The sequence below is a fragment of the Phacochoerus africanus genome, chromosome 2, assembly GCF_016906955.1.
Source record: "Phacochoerus africanus isolate WHEZ1 chromosome 2, ROS_Pafr_v1, whole genome shotgun sequence".
NCBI classification, from domain to species: domain Eukaryota; kingdom Metazoa; phylum Chordata; class Mammalia; order Artiodactyla; family Suidae; genus Phacochoerus; species Phacochoerus africanus.
In genome coordinates this window covers 121235026-121257902 of record NC_062545.1, presented here as the reverse complement: position 1 = coordinate 121257902, position 22877 = coordinate 121235026, and the positions used below count along the sequence as shown (strand labels likewise).

At 38.5% G+C, this 22877-nt stretch overlaps 1 protein-coding gene across 8 annotated transcripts in view; it reads right to left on the bottom strand.

Annotated features, from left to right (window-relative positions):
- The window catches only part of MYO5A (myosin VA), a 221881-nt gene that overhangs the window by 79779 nt on the left and 119225 nt on the right, over positions 1-22877 (bottom strand). For all 8 annotated transcript variants that reach the window (XM_047766321.1, XM_047766319.1, XM_047766322.1 and 5 more), the window contains exons 12-16: positions 20304-20444; positions 17491-17616; positions 16085-16168; positions 2195-2356; positions 968-1065 (exon numbers count right to left, since the gene is read on the bottom strand). In XM_047766321.1, coding sequence (XP_047622277.1) covers positions 968-1065; positions 2195-2356; positions 16085-16168; positions 17491-17616; positions 20304-20444 — 611 coding nt within the window. The remainder of the gene's footprint in view (positions 1-967; positions 1066-2194; positions 2357-16084; positions 16169-17490; positions 17617-20303; positions 20445-22877) is intronic.

Sequence of the window (22877 nt, the reverse complement as noted above, 5' to 3'; positions counted from 1 at the left end):
TTGAGATGTTTGGTAAAAATAGACATTGTCTGATGGTTTAACAGTTGAAAAGTAGCCAGGGTAACTGTGAGCATCTGCCAAAGCAACCTTATCTTGGCCAACTGTGGTTTTAATCAAAGCCCAAATTAACCAAAAAGATCTTGAACTGAAGTAAATTCAAAATAGAAGGTAAAACTAGAAATGTGTGGTTGACCTCAACTTTTAAAATTGTCAGAAGGCCAACTGCTAATTTGTTCTCACATTCTCAAAAAGAAACAAAAACTGGAAAAAATTCTATTAACTAGTAGTTTCCCTCTAAAAGACATGAAGATTTACCTAAGTATTTTTTCCCTTCTGCTGGTTTGGCAATCCTTATAAGAAATAGACACTTTTCTTTATTTTTTTTCTTTGTTTTTAGTGCTGCACCCACGGCATATGGAGGTTCCTAGGCTAGGGGTCGAATTGGAGCTGCCCACCTACACCACAGCCACAGCAATGCCAGATCTGAGCTGCGTCTGCGACCTATGCCATAGCTCATGGCAACGCCAGATCTTTAACCCACTGAACAAAGCCATGGATCGAACCCTCATTCTCATGGATGCTAGTGGGGTTCATTACGGCTGAGCCATGATGGAACTCCAGAAATAGACACTTTTATTTTTATTTTTATTTATTTATTTAGCCTTTTTTTTTTTCTTTTTTTTTTTGCCATTTCTTGGGCTGCTTCCACGGCATATGGAGGTTCCCAGGCTAGGGGTCCAATTGGAGCTATAGCCACCAGCCTACGCCACAGCCACAGCAACTCGGGGATCCGAGCCGCGTCTGCAACCTACACCACAACTCATGGCAACACCGGATCCCTAACCCACTGAGCAAGGCCAGGGATCCAACCCAAAACCTTATGGTTCCTAGTTGGATTTGTTAACCACTGAGCCACGACGGGAACTCCAGAAATAGACACTTTTAAATTCAACAGAGAAATACTTACGTGAATGGGAACTTAAAATCGTTAGGTTTAATACAGCGCACATAGTGAGGGGTGGTGGCATTCAGGGTCTCCATTAGCAGGTGAAGGGAATTTCGGAACTACATGAAAAAGAACAGAAAGAGGTATCAAGGATTCATCAAAGTCAAAGATGGTGTAAAAAACCTTGAAATCTAATGACACTAGTGGAGATGACTTTTCTACCTATGAATCCGACCAGCCTTCAATAGGGGAGCTGCTATTTACTAAACAAGAATGCTTGGCCTTTCAGTTCAAGTTTGCTTAAACCCTACCATTATATCTTATCCACTAAATACACATTCTTGTTCCTCACGACCCCCAACCCCTACACCCCTTTAATTTAGACTTTATTTTCTTAGAGTGGTTTTAGGTTCACAGCAAAATCAGACAGAAGATACAGAGATGTCTCACATTCCCCCACCCTGACAGCCATGGCCTCCCCCATTATCAATTTTCCCCACCACAGGGTACATTTGTTGCAGTTGATGTGCCTATTCTAACACATCATTATCATCATTACATTAGAGTTCACTCTTCCACACATGCACCCATACAGATTTCTGAAGCATTCTATTGAGCACTCAAAATTTTGACTAAAAATATAAACTTGCTTTAAGGATATTAAGGTATCACATCTGGTGGGAATTCTGCTCTATGACAGAGAAAAAAGTAGAAGATGATTTAAAAGGGTATAGGAAATGAAGAGAGAATGGAGTACAGCCAGGGTGGGGTTAACCTCAGGAACAAGGGATCGGACTGGGGTTTGTGGACCCATGTCAGGCCCCACCTCCTATCTGCACTGGGTACAAGGTCCCATGCACAGGAAGACAAGCTAGCTAGCAGGCAGCCTCCAGCCCAAAGCTCACAGCCCCTGCTCAAGCACTGAGCACATGTGACAGGTTTCCCACTTCCCACAGAGCATAAAACATCAAAGAAAGGAGAGGGAGCTGTACAAATCCAGAGAGGAAACAACTAGAGAACAAAAAAAGGCAGCAGTGGTCTCTGAGGGAAGAATGCACTAGAAATATGAAAATGTAGAGAAAATTTTTCTTGGAAGGGCTTAAGCAGAGTCACAGGTCTACAGTTAGGTGGGGGAAGTATGAATGGACAGTGTTTCATGTTCGCACAGTTGAAAGCTCTAGTCTATCCTCGCCTTTGGACCCCAGCTCCAACTGAGCCATAATGGAAGCAGTAGCTCCCTGAACTCACCTGGTGCCCCACCGTTTTCTTGTGCTCCTTAGCCATCTGGCCTGGTCTGCCTTTGGTAGGTTTTGAAGGAGTGCGGGTGAGGGGCGTGCGCCCTGAAGAGGTGGCTGAGGTTGGACTGATGGCCTTTTCGTCATCTTGAAATAATTCTGGTAACATCTTAAACTGAATCAGAAACAGTAAAAAGGAAATTACACTCTAAACACAAACTCAAATGGGAATCTTCACTAAAACATGATGATGACTTGTAATCCATAGTGATTCTCTTCCTAAATAAGCCTTTTCAAGGTCATATTCCAGAAATAATATCTGTGTTAGAAGCCAAAAATAGTGGCTTCTATATAAAGGTGACATAAAGTTTTCAAAAATGAAGGTGGAAAAATGCAATAATTCTACAAACTTGTTTGGGGGAAACAAAATCAAAACGACTCCACTGAGATTGAAATCTTAATCCACAGGAAATGGCCACTGTAAAAATTTTACTAGTTTTAAATTATAATTATTTCATGAGCAAAATGCTAATTGAAAGTCCCATCTTATTACCTCACTTCCAAAAAGTGTTTTGTCATCATGTTTCATTTATGCACCCCCAATTCAAATGATGACTTCCAGCTAAAGACTGTCACTGAAAGTCTCATCAGGAAAGTTGTTGTGAACTAGTTTTACAATATTGTAAGACTTAAAAACAAACATGAATTGGAGTTCTGGTGGTGGTTCAGTGGTAATGAATCCAATTAGTATCCATGAGGATGTGGGTTTGATCCCTGGTCTTCCTCAGTGGGTTAAGGATCCAGTGTTGCTGTGGCTGTGGCGTAGGCCAGAAGCTGCAGCTCTGATTCGATCCCTAACCTGGAACTTCCATATGCTGCAGGTGCAGCCCTAAAAAAAAAACAGTAATTTTTAGGAAATAATCTTGATTATAGGAAAACAGGTAAAAAGACACCCTGCCCTTATACTGTAAACTTTCTAACTGTTTAAAGGATTTATAACTTGATCATATCATTCCTATAATCAATTTTGTGTTCAACCAGGTTAGCAAAAAGACTGTTAAAAAAATCTGATGGGAGTTCCCGTCGTGGCGCAGTGGTTAACGAATCCGACTAGGAACCATGACGTTTCAGGTTCGGTCCCTGCCCTTGTTCAGTGGGTTAACGATCCGGCGTTGCCGTGAGCTGTGGTGTAGGTTGCAGACGCGGCTCGGATCCCGCGTTGCTGTGGCTCTGGCGTAGGCCGGTGGCTACAGCTCCGATTCAACCCCTAGCCTGGGAACCTCCATATGCCACGGGAGCAGCCCAAGAAATAGCAGCAACAGCAACAACAACAACAACAACAACAACAACAACAAAATCTGATGGTTAATAAATGAGTGGATGATATAAGTTAATATGGTCGGAAGAAATTTCATGGAACAAAAGAGACTTCAAACTAATCTTGATATATTTACTTAGCTTTACAATAACTACACGTTCCACATAAATAAAATAAATCCTTCTTATAGGTCAAAGTGTAACTCTAACAACCAATCATTTACCTAAATACCTCAAAGTATATGCAGAAGAAATAATTTTCTTTTTTTTTTTTAAAGATTGCAATTTTGGCTTTATTTTTCTAAACATGTCCCTTCTGGAGCTGAGCAAATAGAATACAAAAGATGACGACGTCTTGCTTACACAGTACAATGTTTTTCTAAAACATAGTTCAAATATGAAGATAATCTAATATTCTTTTTTTTCTTTCTATAATGATTTTTATTTTTTCCATTATAGCTGATTTATAGTGCTGTCAATTTTCTTCTGCACAGCGAGGTGACCCAGTCACACATACATGTATACAATTCATTTTTCTCACATTATCATGCTCCATCATAAGTGACTAGATATAGTTCACAGTGCTATACAGAAGGATCTCATTGCCTATCCATTCCAAAGGCAATAGTTTGCATCTATTCACCCCAAATTCCCAGTCCATCCCCCTCCCTGTCCCTCCCTATTGGCAACCACAAGTCTGTTCTCCAAGTCCATGATTTTCTTTTCTGTGGAAAGGTTCATTTGTGCCCTATATTAGATTCCAGATATAAGTGATATCATATGGTATTTGTCTTTTTCTTTCTTAGTTCACACAGTATGAGAGTCTCTAGTTCCATCCATGTTGCTGCAAATGGCATTATTTTGTTCTTTTTTATGGTTGAGTAGTATTCCATTGTATATATATACACCACTTCTTCTTAATCCAGTCATCTGTTGATGGACATTTAGGTTGTTTCCATGTCTTAGCTATTGTGAAGAGTGCTGCAATGAACATGCAGGTGCATGCATCTTTTTTGAGGAAAGTTTTGTCTGGATATATGCCCAAGAGTGGGATTGCTGGGTCATATGGTAGTTCTGTGTATAGTTTTCTAAGGTACCTCCATACTGATCTCCAGAGTGTTTGTAGCAATTTAAAACTCTCACGAAAAGTGCAGGAGGCTTCCCTTTTCTCCACACCCTCTCCAGCACTTATTTGTGGACTCATTCATGATGGCCATTCTGACATGTGTGAGGTGGTACCTCATGGAAGTTTTGATTTGCATTTCTCTAATAATCAGGGATATTGAGCATTTTTTCATGTGTTTGTTGGCCATCTGTACATCTTTCTTGGAGAAATGTCTTTTCAGGTCTTTTGCCCATTTTTCAATTGGGTTGTTGGCTTTTTTGCTGTTGAGTTGTATAAGTTGGTTGTATATTTTAGAGATTAAGCCCTTGTCCACTGCATCCTTTGAAACTATTTTCTCCCTTTCTGTAAGTTGTCTTTTTGTTTTCTTTTTGGTTTCCTTTGCTGTGCAAAAGCTTGTCAGTTTGATTATGTCCCATTGGTTTATTTTTGCTTTTATTTCTGTTGCTTTGGGAGACTGACCTGAGAAAATATATATAAGGTTGATATCAGAGAATGTTTTGCCTATGTTCTCTTCTAGGAGTTTGATGGTGTCCTGTCTTACATTTAAGTCTTTAAGACATTTTGAGTTTATTTTTGTGCATGCTGTGAAGGTATGTTCCACTTTCATTGATTTACGTGCGGTTGTCCAGTTTTGCCAGCATCATTTGCTGAAAAGACTTTTTCCCATTTTATATTCTTGCCTCCTTTGTAGATTAATTGACTGTAGGTGTCTGGGTTTATTTCTGGGTTCTCTATTCTGTTCCATTGGTCTGTCTGTCTGTTTTGGTACCAGTACCACACTGTCTTGATGACTGTGGCTTTATGATATTGTCTGAGGTCTAGGAGAGTTATGCCTCCTGCTTGCTTTGGCAATACTGGGTCTTTTGTGGTTCCACATAAATTTTTGGATTGTTTTTTCTAATTCTGTGAAAAATGTCATGGGTAATCTGATAGGGATTGCACTGAATCTGTAGACTGCTTTGGGTAGTATGGCCATTTTTACAATATTAATTTTTCCAACCCAGAAGCATGGAATATCTTTCCATTTCTTTACATCTTCTTTAATTTCCTTGATGAATGTTTTATAGTTCTCAGCATATAAGTCTTTCACCTCCTTGGTCAGGTTTATTCACAGGTATTTGATTCTTTTGGATGCAATTTTAATAGGTATTATATTTTCCTATATTCCTTTTTTAATATTTCATTGTTAGTATACAGAAATGCGACTGATTTCTTAATGTTAATCTTATATCCTGCTACTCTGTTGGTCAGTTCAAGTAGTTTTGGGGTTGAGTCCTTAGGGTTTTCTATATATAGTATCATGTCATCTACATACAGTGACAGTTTTACCTATTCCTGTCCAATTTGGATACCTTTTATTTCTTTCATTTGTCTGACTGCTGTGGCTAGGACTTCCAATAATACATTGAATAACAGTGATGAGAGTGGGCATCCCTGTCTTGTTCCAGATTTTAGTGGGAAGGGTTTCAGCTTTTCTCCATTGAGTATTATATTTGCTGTGAGTTTGTCATAAATGGCTTTTATTATGTTAAGGAATGTTCCCTCTATACTCACTTTGGTAAGAGTTTTGATCATGAAAAACTCATGATCAAACCGTTGACTTTGTCAAATGCTTTGTCAAATGCTTTTTCTGCATCTCTTGACATGATCATGTGGTTTTTTATTTTTCTTTTGTTTATGTGGTTTATGACATCAATCGATTTGCATATGTTGAACCTTTCTTGTGAACCTGGGATGAATTCCACCTGGTTGTGGTGTATGATCTTTTTTATATGTTGTTGGATTCGGCTGGCTAAAATTTTGTTGAGAATTCTTGCATCTGTATTCATCAGATATTTGCCTAGAGTTTTCTTTTTTCATGTTATCTTTGCCTGGTTTTGGTAGTAGGGTGATGGTGGCATCACAGAATATCTCTGGGAGTGGTCCTTCTTCTTCAACCTCTTGGAAAAGTTTAAGGAGGATGAGTATAAGTTCCTCTTTGTATGTTTGGTAGAATTCACTTGTGAAGCCAACTTGTCCTGGACTTTTATTTGTAGGGAGTGGTTTTTATGACATATTCAATTTCATTTCTAGTAATCAGTCTGTTCAGTTGATCTATTACTTCTTGATTCAGTTTTGGCAGGCTGTCTCTACAGAGTTATCCATTTCTTTTAGGTTGTCAAATTTGTTGGCATACAATTGTTCATAGTATTCTCTCACGGTTTTTTGTATTTCTGCAGAATCTGTTGTGATTTCTCCTTTTTTCATTTCTGATTTTATTTGGGTTTTTTCTCTCCTTGGTGAGTCTGGCGAGAGGTCTGCCAGTTTAGTTTACCTTTTCAGAGAACCAGCTCTTGGTTTTATTGATTTTTTTCTATTGTTTTTTTAATCTCTATTTTATTGACTTCCTCTCTGACCTTTATGATTTCCTTTCTTCTGCTGACTCTAAGTTTCATTTGTTCTTCTTTTTCTAATTCATTTAGGTGATGGGTTAAGTTGTCAATTTGAGATTTTTCATCTTTTTTGTGTGTGTGTGTCTTTTTGCTATTTCTTTGGGCCGCTCCCGTGGCATATGGAGGTTCCCAGGCTAGGGGTTGAATCGGAGCTGCAGCCACCGGCCTACGCCAGAGCCACAGCAACGCGGGATCCGAGCCGCGTCTGCAACCTACACCACAGCTGACGGCAACGCCGGATCGTTAACCCACTGAGCAAGGGCAGGGACCAAACCCGCAACCTCATGGTTCCTAGTCGGATTCGTTAACCACTGCACCACGACGGGAACTCCATTTTTCATCTTTTTTGAGGAAGGCTATGAACTTCCCTCTGAGCACTGCTTTTGTGTCATCTTATAGATTTTGAGTGGTTGTGTCTTCATTATCATTTGTCTTGAGGTACTTTTAAAGTTCTTTCTTGATTTCCTCATTGACCCATTGGTTTTTTAGTAGCATGTTCTTTAGTCACCATGTAGTTACTTTTTCTCATTTCTTTTCCTGTGGTTGATTTCTACTTTCATGCCACTGTGGTCAGAGAAGATACTTGAAATAATTTCTATACTCTTAAATTTGTTGAGGTTAGTTTTGTACCCCAGTATGTGATCAATTCTTGAGAATGTTCCATGTGCATTTGAGAAGAATGTTTATTCTGATTTTTTAGGATGTAATGTCCTGAAAATGCCAATTAAGTCTAACTTTTCTATTGTGTCACTTAGGATCTCTGTTGCCTTATTTATTTTCTGTCTAGAGGATCTGTCCATTGATGTGAGTAGGGTGTTAAAGTCTCCTACTATGATTGTATTCCCATCAATTTCTCCTTTTATGTCTGTTAGTATTTGTTGTAGGTATCTGGGTGCTCCTATATTAGGGGCATAGATATTGACTTTGTAATATCCTCTTCTTGAATGGCTCCTTTAACCATTAAATAGTGTCCTTCTTTGTCTTTCTTTATGGCCTTCATTTTAAAGTCTATTTTGTCTGATATGAGTATTGCAACTCCTGCTTTCCTGTCTTGTCCACTGGCATGAAATCATCTTTTCCCATCCCCTCCTTTCAATCTGTATGTGTCCTTTGCCCTAAGGCAAGTCTCTTGAAGACAACAGATTGTAGGTTTTTGCTTTTCTATCCAATCTGCCACTCTGTGTCTTTGGATTGGAACATTCAGTCCATTGACATTTAGGGTAATTACTGATAGATATGCATTTATTACCATTTTATACCTTGTTTTCCAGTTGATTGTGTGTTTTTCCTTTCTTCCTTTCTTTTTTTGGTAAGATGATTTTCATTTATTTTATGCTTGAGTACTTTTCTTTTTAGATTTTGTGAATGTAATGTTCAGGTTTGATTTGTGGTTGCCCTGTTTTTTAAGTACGTTAGCTTCTTCCTGTATCTGCTTGTTTTAGCCTGATAATCATATAGGCTCAAACACATTATTTTATTTATTTATTTTTCTTTTTTTAAATTTTTTTTTTTGTCTTTTTGCTATTTCTTTGGGCCGCTCCTGCGGCATATGGAGGTTCCCAGGCTAGGGGTCGAATTGGAGCTGGAGCCACCAGCCTACGCCAGAGCCACAGCAACTTGGGATCCAAGCCGCATCTGCAACCTACACCACAGCTCACGGCAACGTCAGATCCTTAACCCACTGAGCAAGGCCCAGGACCGAACCCGCAACCTCATGGTTCCTAGTCGGATTCATTAACCACTGCGCCACGACGGGAACTCCTCAAACACATTATTTTAAAAAAAAAGAAAAAGAAAAATGAATCTATATTTTATTACTTTCCTTCCCCATATTCTATGATTTTGTAGTCCTTGTTTAACATCTTTTTTTGTTGTTGTTGGTTTTGCTTCACAGTAGTTTAAATTTTATATACAAAAAAGTCATGTGGATAGTCACTAAGTTTACAGATTACATCAGGACTTCACAAACAAACAAAACAAATCAAAAACCAGAGCATAAAAACAATCTTCAAGAAGAATGATGTTAGTCTTGGTGGGGATTGTACAATGGAATAAGTGCCAATTCTCCAAAGGGTCTAGTTTTAGAAAGACTCAATGGCATTATTTTACTGCATTGTGTATAACTTGATAGCAGATTTATGAATTTTGGCTTCTAAGGAACCTCTGAATAATGATAGTTACTCTTTTTCATCTCCACAGATGGTACTAGTCTAGCTATTCTAAGAAAGAGATTAAAATAAGATAGGTCTAGTTTATCCATCCTTCTATGTATGGTGAATCCTCTGCTCTAGCTAGGAAGATTAATTAATTTTACTTTTTTCTATAGCTGGGTCATACATTTTCCTTTTGCTCTTACCCCCATCATTAATGTCTTTTTTTCTCCCTAATCTAAATTCTACTTCTCTCTTTTAATTTTAGCTTAAATTCTACTTGTATAAAAATTTCACTGACTACCCAGCTTCCTCTTAATCTTTCCCTTTAAAGAAAAATTTGGCCTGAATTGGCTAATCAGTTCTGATTCTAGGTTTATATTGTCTTGATTTGTCAGATGACTATTTTAGGAGTACATGAACTTTAACATTGTTCAATAAAGCCCAAGGTACTTGATAAATATATGTTAAAGTGAACAAAGACTATAAATACTATTTTTAGCAAAATGTTAGGTCAAAACTTTTTTAACATCTTCATGTTTGTCCTTTTGCTGTTCCTTGTGCTTATCATCGCTTTTACAGTAGGTTGTTTTTGTTTGTTTGTTTGTTTGCTCTTTTAGATCTATATGCTGGCTTATTTAAGTGATTGCTTTCCAATTGTGGTTTCCTCCATCCTATTTCTTCTTACTTCTTTTTTATTTAGAGAAGCCCTTTCAGTATTTCTTTTAGAATGGGTTTAGTATTGCTGTACTGTTTTAGCTTTTATTTGTTAGAGAAATTATTTCCCCTTCTGTTTTGTTTTATTTTATTTTATTTTATTGTCTTTTCTAGAGTCGCACTGGTGGCATATGGAGGTTCCCAGGCTAGGGGTCTAACAGGAGCTTCAGCCACCAGCCTACACCACAGCCACAGCAACGCAGGATCCTTAACCCACTGAGCAAGGCCAGGGATCGAACCTGCAACCTCATGGTTCCTAGTCGGATTCGCCAACCACTGAGCCATGACAGGAACTCCAATTTTCTCTTCTATTTTAAATGATATTCTTGCTAGATAGAGTATTCTAGGCTGCAAATTTTTTCCTTTCAGAACTTTAAATCTATCTTGCCACTCCCTTCTGGCATGTAGTGTTTCAGTAGAGAAATCAGCTGATAGCCTTTGGGAGTTCCCTTATAATTAATGCTTAGTTTTTCTCTTGCTGCCTTTAGAATCCTCTCTTTAACTTTTGCCATTTTTATTATAATGTCTTGGTGTGGGGATATTTAGGTTCAACTTGTTTGGGGCCCTCTGTGCTTCCTATATCTTGATATCAGTTTCCTTTAGATTTGGAAAGTTTTCAGCCATAATTCAAAAGAAATAATTTTCTTAGGATAGTTTTTTCATCAAAAAAAAAATCAGTTAACGTCATTTGCTATAATGTGTACATTAATTACAAGGGTAATTTAGATGTATATAACAAATTGTTATACATGTCATACAAGTAATGGTTACTTGCTACACAAATGAATGTATCCCTTGCTTTACAGAATACATACTATACTCGTCTGGTTATAAAGGGGAGGAAAATGCTTTGTCATTATCTTGTATTACAAAGGAAAAAATAAGAGATCCTAATAGATTTTTATTTGAAAACTCAGCACAGATTTGTCAGGCTATTTGATAATAGGCCAAATACTCTAGAATATATCTACACAATTCTGTCATCTCCATATAAATTATTAGCTCCATATTGGTACTGCTTAATTACATAAACTCTGTTTTTTCCTCTTCTGTGTGAAATATTTAATAGAGCTGGGCTGAAATATCATATTCACCACTAGGTGCTACAATTTAACTAAAACGCTACAATATCTTCCAGAAAACTGCTCAGTATTTAGAGTTCAAAATAAATACACAGATCTATGCATATAAATCTTCCTCTTCATACAAATAAATTTAAAATTCTCTACATTGGGTTTTCTTTTTTTTTTTTTTTTTTTTTTTTTTTGGCCACCCTGCAGCATATGGAGTCCCTGGGCCAGGGATCAGATCTGAGACACAGTTGTGACCTAAGCCACAGCCAGGGCAAACCGGATCCTTAACCCACTGTGCCATATCAGGGGTCGAACCTGTGTCCCAGTGCTCCTAAGATGCTGCCAATCTTGATGCGCCACAGTGGGAACTCCAAGTTTTCTTTTTTTTTTTTAAAACGTACTCTTTACATTGTTATATTAGAAATTACTCTACAATGTACTTAGCTTTACAATAGCGACATGTTCCACATAAAAAAAATAAATCCTTCTTATAAGTCAAAGAGTAGCTATAACAACGAAGAAAATGATTTATTCTGGATATACTTTGAGATTATTCGGTAAATGATTGGTTGTTATAACAACACTACAATTTCTCCTTCAGGCAGTGTTCCTGCTTCCTTGTGGGCCATTTTTCTCCAGTTCTTTCCTATCTTCCTTAGGACAGTCTCTAGAAATTTGGAATGCCTTATTCTCTCTTCCTCTTTTTTTTTGTTTTTTTTTTTTTTTTACTCACTGGTTCTCCTTAAGTAATCTCATCCAGTTCCATTGCTTTAAATGCCCTCTAGGTCTAAATACTACCAAATTTATGTCACCTACTCTGGCTTTCCCTCTGGCCTGTTGACTTTCATTTACAACTTCCTATATGGGGAGTTCCCGTTGTGGTGCAGTGGAAACGAATCCGACTAGGAACCATGAGGTTGCGGGTTCGATCCCTGGCCTCACTCAGTGGGTTGAGAATCTGGTGTTGCCGTGAGCTGTGGTGTAGGTTGCAGACATGGCTCAGATTTGGTGGTGTAGGATGGCGGCTACAGCTCTGATTAGACCCCTAGCCTGGAACCTCCACATGCCATGGGTGCAGCCCTAAAAAAAGGACAAAAAGACACATAAAATAAAATAAAATAATAAAAAAAAAAAACCAACTTCCTACATGACATGTCCACTTGACTTTCTAATTGCCATCTCTAATTGTCTCAGTTCATGTCTAAGACAGAACTCTTCTTTCTTTTGTAGCCTGATCATTCACCTGATCATTCACTCAGAAAGTGACACCATCATCCATCCAGTATCTCAGGCCCAAAACAGAAGTCATCTTCAATTTCTCCCCCTTCCTCACTTGCCATACTCAAGTCATCAATAAGACCTATCAACTCTATCCACAAATCATAAGCCATCTCCACCACTATAATCTCAGTATCTCAGACCAGTCTCACCCCTGGATTACTAAAGCCTGGTCTCCACCCACCCCATAATCTTCATACAGCAGCACAGCATTCCCCATAAGAAAACTGTCCAGACTTTCCACAGCAATAGGATGAAATCCATACTCTTTACCACACTTCCTTCCAAAAAGTGGTCCCAGGCTACCCATCCATCAATGTTCAGAGTTCAAAATAAACACACACAATTATGCACAAGTGTATGTGACACATCCTGCTCACCTACCATGCTCCAGCCACACTGGTCATCTTTACGGACTACAAACACAACCAGCTCAAAGGTCTCAGCACTTCTCACTGCTCCTCCACTGACACAGGTGTCTCCCATTATTCAGGGTACAGCCCAAATGTCATATCCTCATAGAAGCCTTTCCAGACCACTCCAGTTAGTGTAGCACCTCACCTCTGCCCAAGCTCCATCTCTTTGGCTTTGTACTATTTTACTTTCTTTACAGCACTTATTACTTTATAACATGATATCATCTAAATATTTGATTGGTTATTACCACCTCCTCTTCTTATCTCATTTACCTGCTTACCCTGCTAGGTTCCCAATTTTCTTAAATCATTTATTGAAAAATTTATTCATCCCCCAGTGACTGAGAGGATGCCAACTTTATTTGGAGAGAGAAAGGCAGATAAACAGATAGTTAGATATATAAATAGGTAGATATGCCTGGACATTCCATTTTTGATCTGTCTGTGCTTATGACAGGGCTCTGAATTGCTTAAGACTAAACATATTTATATGTCTAAGAAATAATGTTAAAGAGAACAGAAGAAACCAAGTAACTGCTTCATAAAGATGTGGGAAATCATCTCAGTAACAACAATGACATTATTCACTAAGAGCTTTTTATACATGAAGCACTGTTCTAAGAGCTAGATACAACCTTAATCCTCATAACAACCCCCTAAAGTAGATACTATCATGACTCTATTTTATAGATGAGAGATCTGAGGCACAAGCTCAGTAGATGAATTGTGCTTGCCCTCATCAATTAGCAACATGCAAAGTAGGGGTTACAACTCTTTTTTAATGATATTTGGTAGAGTAGCAATTTAGCAGCAGTGAGTGGAGTTTCAATTCATTTATGTGCTTCCTAATATTTGATATGGCAACAGAAGATTTCTTTTCTTTTCTTTTCTTTTGTCTTTTTGCCATTTCTTGGGCCGCTCCCACAGCATATGTAGGTTCTCAGGCTAGGGGTCGAATCAGAGCTGTAGCTGCTGGCCTACTCCAGAGCCATAGCAACGCGGGATCTGAGCAGCATCTGCAACCTACACCACAGCTCACGGCAATGCCAGATCCTTAATCCACTGAGCAAGGCCAGGAATCGAACCCTCAACCTCATGGTTCCTAGTTGGATTCATTAACCACTGAGCCATGACGGGAACTCCCAGAAGATTTCTTTATGGTGGGAAAACATAAATTAGGACACCTTCTGTTAAGTTTTTATAGCTTAATTCCTTTTCAAGTTGTCGATTTGATTAGAGGCTGCAAAATTAAGGGGGAAAAAAAGCACATACACACGAACAGAACCCTACACTGTATTACTACAAAAATAATTCTGTTGAAAACTCTTTGATCTTCTAAAATTAATACTTCTAGGAGGACAAATCTAGGTTACACTTGCTTCCTATCAGGTGCAGACAAATTAAAATATAAAGTTCATAACCCAACAGTTGGGTTTCTGCTGACTGGGAGAAGTGGAACCCTTTAAGCTATGCAAATCACATACCACCTCCACTCCAACTGCAACAATGCTATATAGACTAGCAGTCACTCCAAATGATTCATCAGAATGCATAGCTACTTTCTGGAAAGTAAGAATCCACTAGCCTGTCAGAAAAGTTAAGTCAGAATAAAAACACAACAGATTATAGGTGCCTGGGGAATAAGAACCTGTGAATGTTCTGTGCAAGCTACATTATTTAGAGTAGTAACATTAGAATGCCATGGTTTTCATCACCGTTCATAAATCAAATTGATTTATAATCTTTAACTGACTAATACTCAGGGACTGGCACTGTGAGAGAATTTTATACAACATTCCTATAAGCTATAAAGTATTAGTGCCCAGTACTTATGAGGATAAGTGGAAACTGATGTTTTCCAGATACACTTCGACTATAGACTCATTATTTTCTGAGGGATAAAATGGAATGAACTTACATGGTCCTTTTATTATCAAAATAATTGAAAGTAAAAGATTTTATTCCAAAAACAAGAGTCAAAATGTTCACATAATATTCCACTGACATTAAAAGTATTTTCTTAGAATAAACCAGAAAAAGTGCCAGTCAGAAATCCAAAAGAATTCACATGAATATTTTTAGTTTTTTGCTGAATATCTGAATATTTACTTAGTTAAACTGGCTCCCTATAGGATAAAAGTGAGCTGTGTTCCCCTCCCCATCCTTTCCTGATGAGGCTCAAAGGGTAGAGGTTGGGATCAACCTCATGGTCAACTTTAGATAGCCAGCATGGTTCTTTGCAATCTGGAATGTTGTTTACCTGCTAGAAAGTACTATTTCTGGTATCTATGCCTAAGAAGAGTAATTTCAAAGTGCTTTGGACCACACCTGAAATTTGTACTCAGTGATCCAGAGGTTAATCTCTATCTGGATGGAGTGCTTAAGGCCATGGTTCTAGTGCAATGACACAGCAAAAAACAAAAGCAAAACAAATAAACAAAAATTTCTCTCATAGTCTCTCACAAAGGTGCAAGAGAGCCTAGAACTGCTATGGAGGCAATTTCACATAAAATACCGCTGCATAGGAGTTCCCGTCATGGCTCAGCAAAAATGAATCTGACTAGCATCCATGAGGACACAGGTTTGGTCCCTGGCCTCACTCAGTGGGTTAAGGATCCAGCATTGCTGTGAGCTGTGGTGTAGGTCACAGATGTAGCTTGGATCTGGCGTTGCTATGGCTGTGGCATAGGCCAGCAGCTGCAGCTCCAGTTTGACCCCTGGCCTGGGAACCTCCATATGCTGTGGGTGTGGCCCTAAAAAGACAAAACAAACAAACAAACAAACAAAAAAACCCACCACTGCATAGTGGTTCAAAGCACAGACTGTGAGTTCAACAACTTGGGTTTTAATTTGGCTTGGAAACTATCTATGAAGTCTCTGTGCCTCAGTTCCCTCATCGGTAAAACGGGAACAATGATAATGTCACCTTATTACGAGGATTAGATGAGTTAACATTTGCAAGGCATTTAAAACAATATCTGGAGTTCCTGTTGTAGCTCACTGGTTAACGAACCTGACTAGGATCCATGAGGATACAGGTTCGATCCCTGGCCCCGCTCAGTGAGTTAAGGATCTGGCATTGCCATGAACTGAGGTGTAGGTCACAGATGTGGCTCAATCCTGGCATTGCTGTGACTGTGGCAGATGCAGCTCTGATTCGACCCCTAGCCTGGGAACTTCAATATGCTGTAGGTGTGGCCCTAAAAAGCAAAAACAAAAAAATAAAAAATAAAACAGGATTTAACACACAGTAAGTATTATGTGTTTGATAAATTAAAAACTAACAGTAAATGTGATTTTGTTAGAAAAATCATTATTATTATTAAAAAGCTAATGCTTAAGTAATTAACATTTTAATAAAAATCCTGATTGCAGAAAGCTTATACATGGTTACCTTGCTTGACTTGAGAACTTTAATTTGTTCTTCAAAAACGGTGTCTTTATTCTTTTCCAGAAAGCCTTCACACTGATATTCCACCTGCAAACACACGGGAAAATCTCCTTATTCAAAACTTTTGCATAGATATTATCATCGACCACAAAAGTATTTATTAGGCTCAGGTTATATATATGATGGGCTCTCAGTGAAGTATTATCATTAGTTTTATCCTAAGACACTAGTATCATTCTTGGTAAGAAATATGCTGACTCTAGAGTAAAACTCCCCAAATACTACTCTTCCTAGGGAACAGTGGTAGTGCCGATTAACTGTGATCTAAAAGATTCTGCCAGTTCATGAGTAAGCAGACTCCTAAGAAGTTGTTCACTTCTCTCAGGTTGGACAATGAGAGCTCCTCCAAGGCTGACCCACTGTATCTCCTTCTAACCTATCATCCCATAGGGGTAAGTCTCCTGAGAGAGAAGAGATTAAGGCAGGAGAGAGGATCAGAAGGAACAAGTGAAGAAAAAGCTGAAGAGCCAAGAAGGGATGGAGGTGGCACTGAGTAAATACCTATGACCTGGTAAGTGGAACTACTGGAGAATGGCCCCTTTCTGCTTCTAAAACTCCAGTGACTTCAGCCATCTACCACTCAAGGGGCTCCCAGCCTGTACCACAAAGCTTTTAGGTGGCTCTGGAGCCATTCCAAGGTCTCTGGTCTCCAGTTGGGAGTAGGAAAGACTCAGAAAACCCTCAATTCCTAAAATGGACCACAGGAAGCTCACCCCGAAGCCTATCCCACAACCTCCTTGAAATATAAAGTTGTGCCTCTGGATTTTCTGGGTAGACTATAGAACTCATGAAGCAGCAAGTGTGCAAGCCTTGTTTCTAGGGACCCAGTGAATCCATCACAGTGGGTGACACATGTCTACAATTCCTATTCTGAAAGCCTTGGGATCGCTATGCTTTAGAACTCCATCTTTTAGCAGAATCTGAGGAAGCAATCAATAATCAAACACTGATTTAATTAATCAAACTAATCAAAATTACCATTTCCACATTGAAATATATCAATATCCAGCCTAACTGGAATAAATGAAGACTATAAATAACCTCATGTTAGTTCAGGTCAGAGATCAGGTTTAGCCACTAAATGATGAAAAGAGTTATGGTTTTCAGAGTTTCTTGGATTTCAGAGTTATAGATAGAAGACTGTAGACCCATATTTATTTCATAATATAATTCCATTTAGATTAAAGGAAGAGACAAACAACATGCCAACAACGAGGCTTACTTTTGCTATAAGTCCCTAAAGAATGCAAGCTCAGCAAAGGAAAAAAATGCTATATCTTGACTATTGATTTTTTTTCCTCTTCGAATTTAAGTATTCAAAAAGAAAAGAGACAGGAAAGCTTCCTTACTTTGTCAGCAAAATGCTGGATGATGAAAGCTTTGTTTGATAGACGGGGCTTCTCAAAGAGTGCACATTTGTTCAAATGTGTGTTGTACAATTTTTGGGCCCAAGTATCATCTGTACCTTTAGGCATCTTCACTCAGGGGACAAAAAAGAAAGAAAACAAGATGAATATTGTCATGAAACTCTTCTCATGCATCAACCAAGAGACCATGTTTTGGCTTTGCCTAACAACTTTTACATTCAGTTTAGGAACTCATTCCTTCCACATTTCTCTCTTAGAGGCCCCAAACCAATGACTAACCAAAAGCAGTAACTGAGACCCTCCTGTGGGCGACTCAGACCAAGCTTTGGGCAGCTCAATCTGCCTATACCAGGGGTCATCAAATTCATATTCTATATGCTTTTAAAACAGAAGCCTTAAAAATAAAAGATGAAATGACTATCGAGTATTTTAAAAAATTGTTAAATAAAAGTAACACTTGCACAAGTGAACTAGCTATACAATTCAGAAAAGTATAAAAGAGAGAGTTGTCTCCTTTCACCATTTCCACCAACTTCTTCATCCTTCTGTCTTCTGTCTTGTGCACAGACACAAATAGGATCATTCTACAATCTTCTTAATAATAGCTTTCTTGTATTTATGGACACTAGGTTTCTGATTTTGTTGTTGTTGTTGTTGTTGTTGTTGTTATGAAAACTGCCACAACAACTCCTTTTGCATGTATACCCTGGATACTTTCGCAAGTATATTCACAGGGTCAACTCCTAGCAGTTCCATGCTGAGTCAAAAGTTATGTGTATTTAAAATCTTGATAAATATTGCCAAACGTCCTCTAAAGTATGTTGTACTAACTCATGCCCTTCATCAAGAAAATATATACAATAAATACCCACTTGGTATTATCAAATGAATGGTATTATCAAATTTAAACTTGATAGGTAAAAAGCAGTATCCAGTTTGTTTTTGTTTTCTTTTTATGGTCGCATCTGTGGCATGTTTAAGTTCCCAGGCTGGGGGTCAAGTCAGAGCTGGAGCTGAGGCTTATGCCACAGCCACAGTAACACTGATCCAAGCTGCATCTGCAACCTGTGCCATAGCTTGAAACAATGCCGGATCCTTAACCCACTGAGCAAGGCCAGGGATAGAACCTGCATCCTCATGGAGACTATGTCAGATTCTTAACCCGCTGAGCCACAATGGGAACTCCTCATTTGTTTTGATTTACATTTAATCTCAAGCAAGGCTGAGCATCTTTACATGCATTCTTTTTTTAAAATATAAGTATAGTTGACTTACAATATTATATTAGTTTCAGTATAACATAGCAATTCAATATTTTTATAGATTACACTTCATGTAAAGTTATTATAAAATATTAACTATATTCCCTGTGCTATACATTAATCCTTGTATCTTGTTTATTTTTATACCTAGTATTTTGTTCCTCTTTTTGGGGGAGCCACACCTACAGCATGCAGAGGTTTCCAGGCCAGGGATTGAACCCCCTACCATAGCTATAGCCAGAGCCACAGCACTAACAACACCAGATCCTTAAACTGCTGAGCCAAGAGAGGACTGCAGTTTTTTCCTCTTAATCCCACTTTCACCCATCTTGCCCCTCCCCCAACCATCCCAGTGATGGTAACCACCAGTTTGTTCTCTATATCTGAGAGGGTGTTTCTGTTTTGTTAAATTCATTCACCTGTTTTATTTTTTGGATTCTAAGTATTTTAAGTGAAAACATTCAGTATTTGTCTTTGCATTCTTAATGTTGTAGGAAATCTGGATGCTTAGGAGGATCAACCTATGTCAAGTTGTAACTAATGACATAAAAACTAGAGAGCAACTAAGAGAAAGGATAGGTTATTTAAGACCACTTAGTAGTAGGGAATGTCTGTCATGGCTCAGCAGATAAAGAATCTGACTAGCATCTATGAGGATGGAGATTTGATCCCTGGCCTTGCTCAGGGGGTTGAAGTGGCTGGCATAGGCTGGCAGCTACAGCTTGGATTTGACCCTTAGCCTGGGAAGTTCCATATGCCGTGGGTGTGGCCCTAACCCCCCCCCCAAAAAAAAAAGAAAAAAAAATCAATTAGCAGTAAAGGTAGGAATCTTCTCTTTTATATCTTTTTTTTTTTTTTAATCAGGGCCACACACATGGCATATGGAGGTTCCCAGCCTAGGGGTCCAATCAGAGCTACAACTGCCAGCCACAGCCACAGCAACACCAGATCTGAGCCATGTCTGCGACCCATACCAGAGCTCATGGCAACACTGAATCCTTAACCCACTGAACAACGGCAGGGATCAAACCTGCAACCTCATGGTTCCTAGTCAGATTCGTTTCTGCTGCGCCATGACGGGAACTCCGCAATCTTCTCTTTTACATGCTATATCTTCAAATATTAAAGTTAAAACTCCCTCCCAACCATGTATATCAGTAATAAGGAACAACTAGTCAATTTTAAAATTATGGATATTTAGAACTATTATTCAAAATATCTTTTGTACAAGGTCTTACATTTCTTTAACCATGTCATACCACTGAACAAAAAGTACCAAATATAAATATCAATAACAAAAGTGGCTAAAATTGGTAGTGCTTGCATCTAAAATCAGTTGAAAACAGAAGGGAAATTCATTTAGATTCTATTATATTTTGAACTCTTTGGGTCTAGTGACCCTCCAGAATACAAGTTAGGATAACCCCCACTTGTTGCCACTACAGGACCTCATGGTATACTAGCAAATCTCTGCTTAAAGCTATTTACCTTCTGACCTTGGTAATAGTAAGTATATCAGAAAATCATACATACCTTGCATTCCTCATCCAACAAATCTAAAATACCTAGTTTAGATTCTATAAGATTAATGCAAGGCTGATTATCATAAAAATCTATGAGTGTCCATGGAATTTGTTCTTTCATATATTCCTCTTGTTCTAATTTGAAGACATGCTGAAATGAAAAAGAAAAAACTAATCAACCATACTTCAATAAATTTTTTTTAAAAACTGGCATTTACTGCATCATTGTCATAAATAATGTCAGTCAAAAAACAAAATTTATAAAGGGATACCAACATAATTTGAGATATTTGATGGCTTCTGGCAATAATCTTATGGGAGAAATATGACTAATACACAGAGAACAATAAAATAAAGCAAATATAAACCACAGACAGTAAAATCTCAGCTATATAGGATTTTTGGCAAAAGAGAAAATTTGTGTACGTATTTAAGCTGCTGACAAACGTGGAAGTCTTTTTGATATGTATATATCTAAAACTGCACTATATAGTTTTTGGTCCTCTAAATTATTGCTAACCACATGGGCGCGAAATGCCTTAGCTGGCCTTGAACAACTATGCAGAGGAGATGCCCTCCAGACTACTGAAACATTCTGGGCGATGCTTACAGCATAATCAAGTGTTCTCTCAAGGGACTGTGGTGTTGAAGTTTATGTGCCTCAGAATTAGAGAACAGTTGGTCTTTTGTGTCTGCCTTGATTATCCTCTACAGGGAATCTATGGCTCATTTTGGATTTTACATTCAATTTTGCAAGCAGCTGCAACCACTACCAATCCATTGCCATTTCTGCTAAATGATTCAGCTACTGCTTCCTTCTTCACTCGCTTAAGCATAAATGTGTATTGACTGTCTACGTTGTACTAGTCACTGCCCACCATTAGCAAAATAGTCATGGGCTCTGCCTTCATGGACTTTGAAGACTAGTGGGAGACACAGACAGAAATCAAATAATCACAAGAAGTATAATTACAAACTGTACTAGTGTTACAGAGGAAAATAATGGCGAGCTAGGAATGAAAGCAGGAGTCCCCAGGCAGTTTGTCTACAGCATGGTGAGGGAAGGCTTTCCTGAGGAAGGGCTGTATGATCTGAGTTCTGCACCTGAAAGGTAGTTTAGTTGGTCCAGGAGGGAAGGGCAATCCAACCACTGCTACAGCAACTTCCAGCCAAAACAGCCAATCCAGAAATGCTAATCTCTACAGATGCCAATGACCTCGACTCATTCATTCTTGGAGGGTTCTGCTTTCCTGTCTTCTCTCCCTTGGCTCTCTCACACATCTTCAGAGAAGATTAGCTCTCTGTGTCTATTAGCAGATACATTTATTTTCTAGGACCCCAAATCCCATGAAACTTAAGGGTTACCAAGATTTCTGATACTTACCTTCTTCATGCACCTGGAACTTTTCCACTTTATTCTACATTTATTATAATGCTGCTCTTGGCTCATTTGCAGCATTTATAGTCTAACCAGCTGCAAAAAGCTTTAGTCAAAAAAAAAAAAAAAAAAACCCAAAACGAAACAAAAAAACCCAACTATTATCTGCATGAATATTTATGTCATGTTAATTAGAAAGTAAATTTCTTCTGTTCTTTTGATTAATGAGAAGGCAAATGGGGCACCATGTGTCAGCAAGATGCCCTGAATGATGGTAACAATAATTTCCAAAACAATGAACCCCATCTTTTCTAAATTAATTAATTATATGCAGTCTCCACACTGACAAGAGAAACACTGTTCCAAACTTTAGAGCTTGTTTCCCTCACTACTTTCTATGTCTGGTTTGGAAAAATCCATAGGGCCTCAAAAATTTTCTATGCTTAACTGTCCAAATGACATGTGGTGTGGAGTTCAATATGGCAAGGAATCCTTGGTCAATGTGATAATGTTTCCAAACAGAAAACATACCAATCACCATTTTTCTCTTGCCCACCGCCTGCCCCCACTGCCTGCCCCTGCCGCCTGCCACCACCCCGAGCCCCAAATTCTTTTCCGTGAATCCCCATGCTCTTAGCCACAGGTAGTCAAATGCCAGACATCTCTGATAAACAAAGGAAATGGGTTAATCACATCTCTTTCTCAAGTATAAGAACTGAGAAACAGGCAATTAACAGTGGAAGCTGACATTGAAAGAAGTTGAACTGGAGCTAAACAAGTTAAGGGGTGGGAGGATGGGAGCATTCCAACCACTGCTGGGTTCACAGAAAGTGTGAAGTAGTGAGGACTCAGAAACCTTGAGAAAAATACATACAGAATAGGAAGAAAGAATATGCCATCTGATAGTAAGAGTGAGTGGAGCTGTGGTACAGTGAGAGGCTTAGATCAATATGGGGGGTGTGTGTGTGTGTCAGAGAAAGAGAAAAAAAAAAAAAAAACGGATAGAGACAGAAAGAAGGAAAGAGAAACAAGAGAGTCAAAAACACACATAAGCCTTTGAGAAACAGACAAGTTAGCCAGTCCCCAAGGAGGCTAGCATTGGTTCTTTATACTTCCAGTCATCACATGCCAGAATACACTGGGAAAGAGCAGAAGGCTGTACCACTGATTTAAGCATTAAGAACTCAGGAAAACCGTAAGAAAATA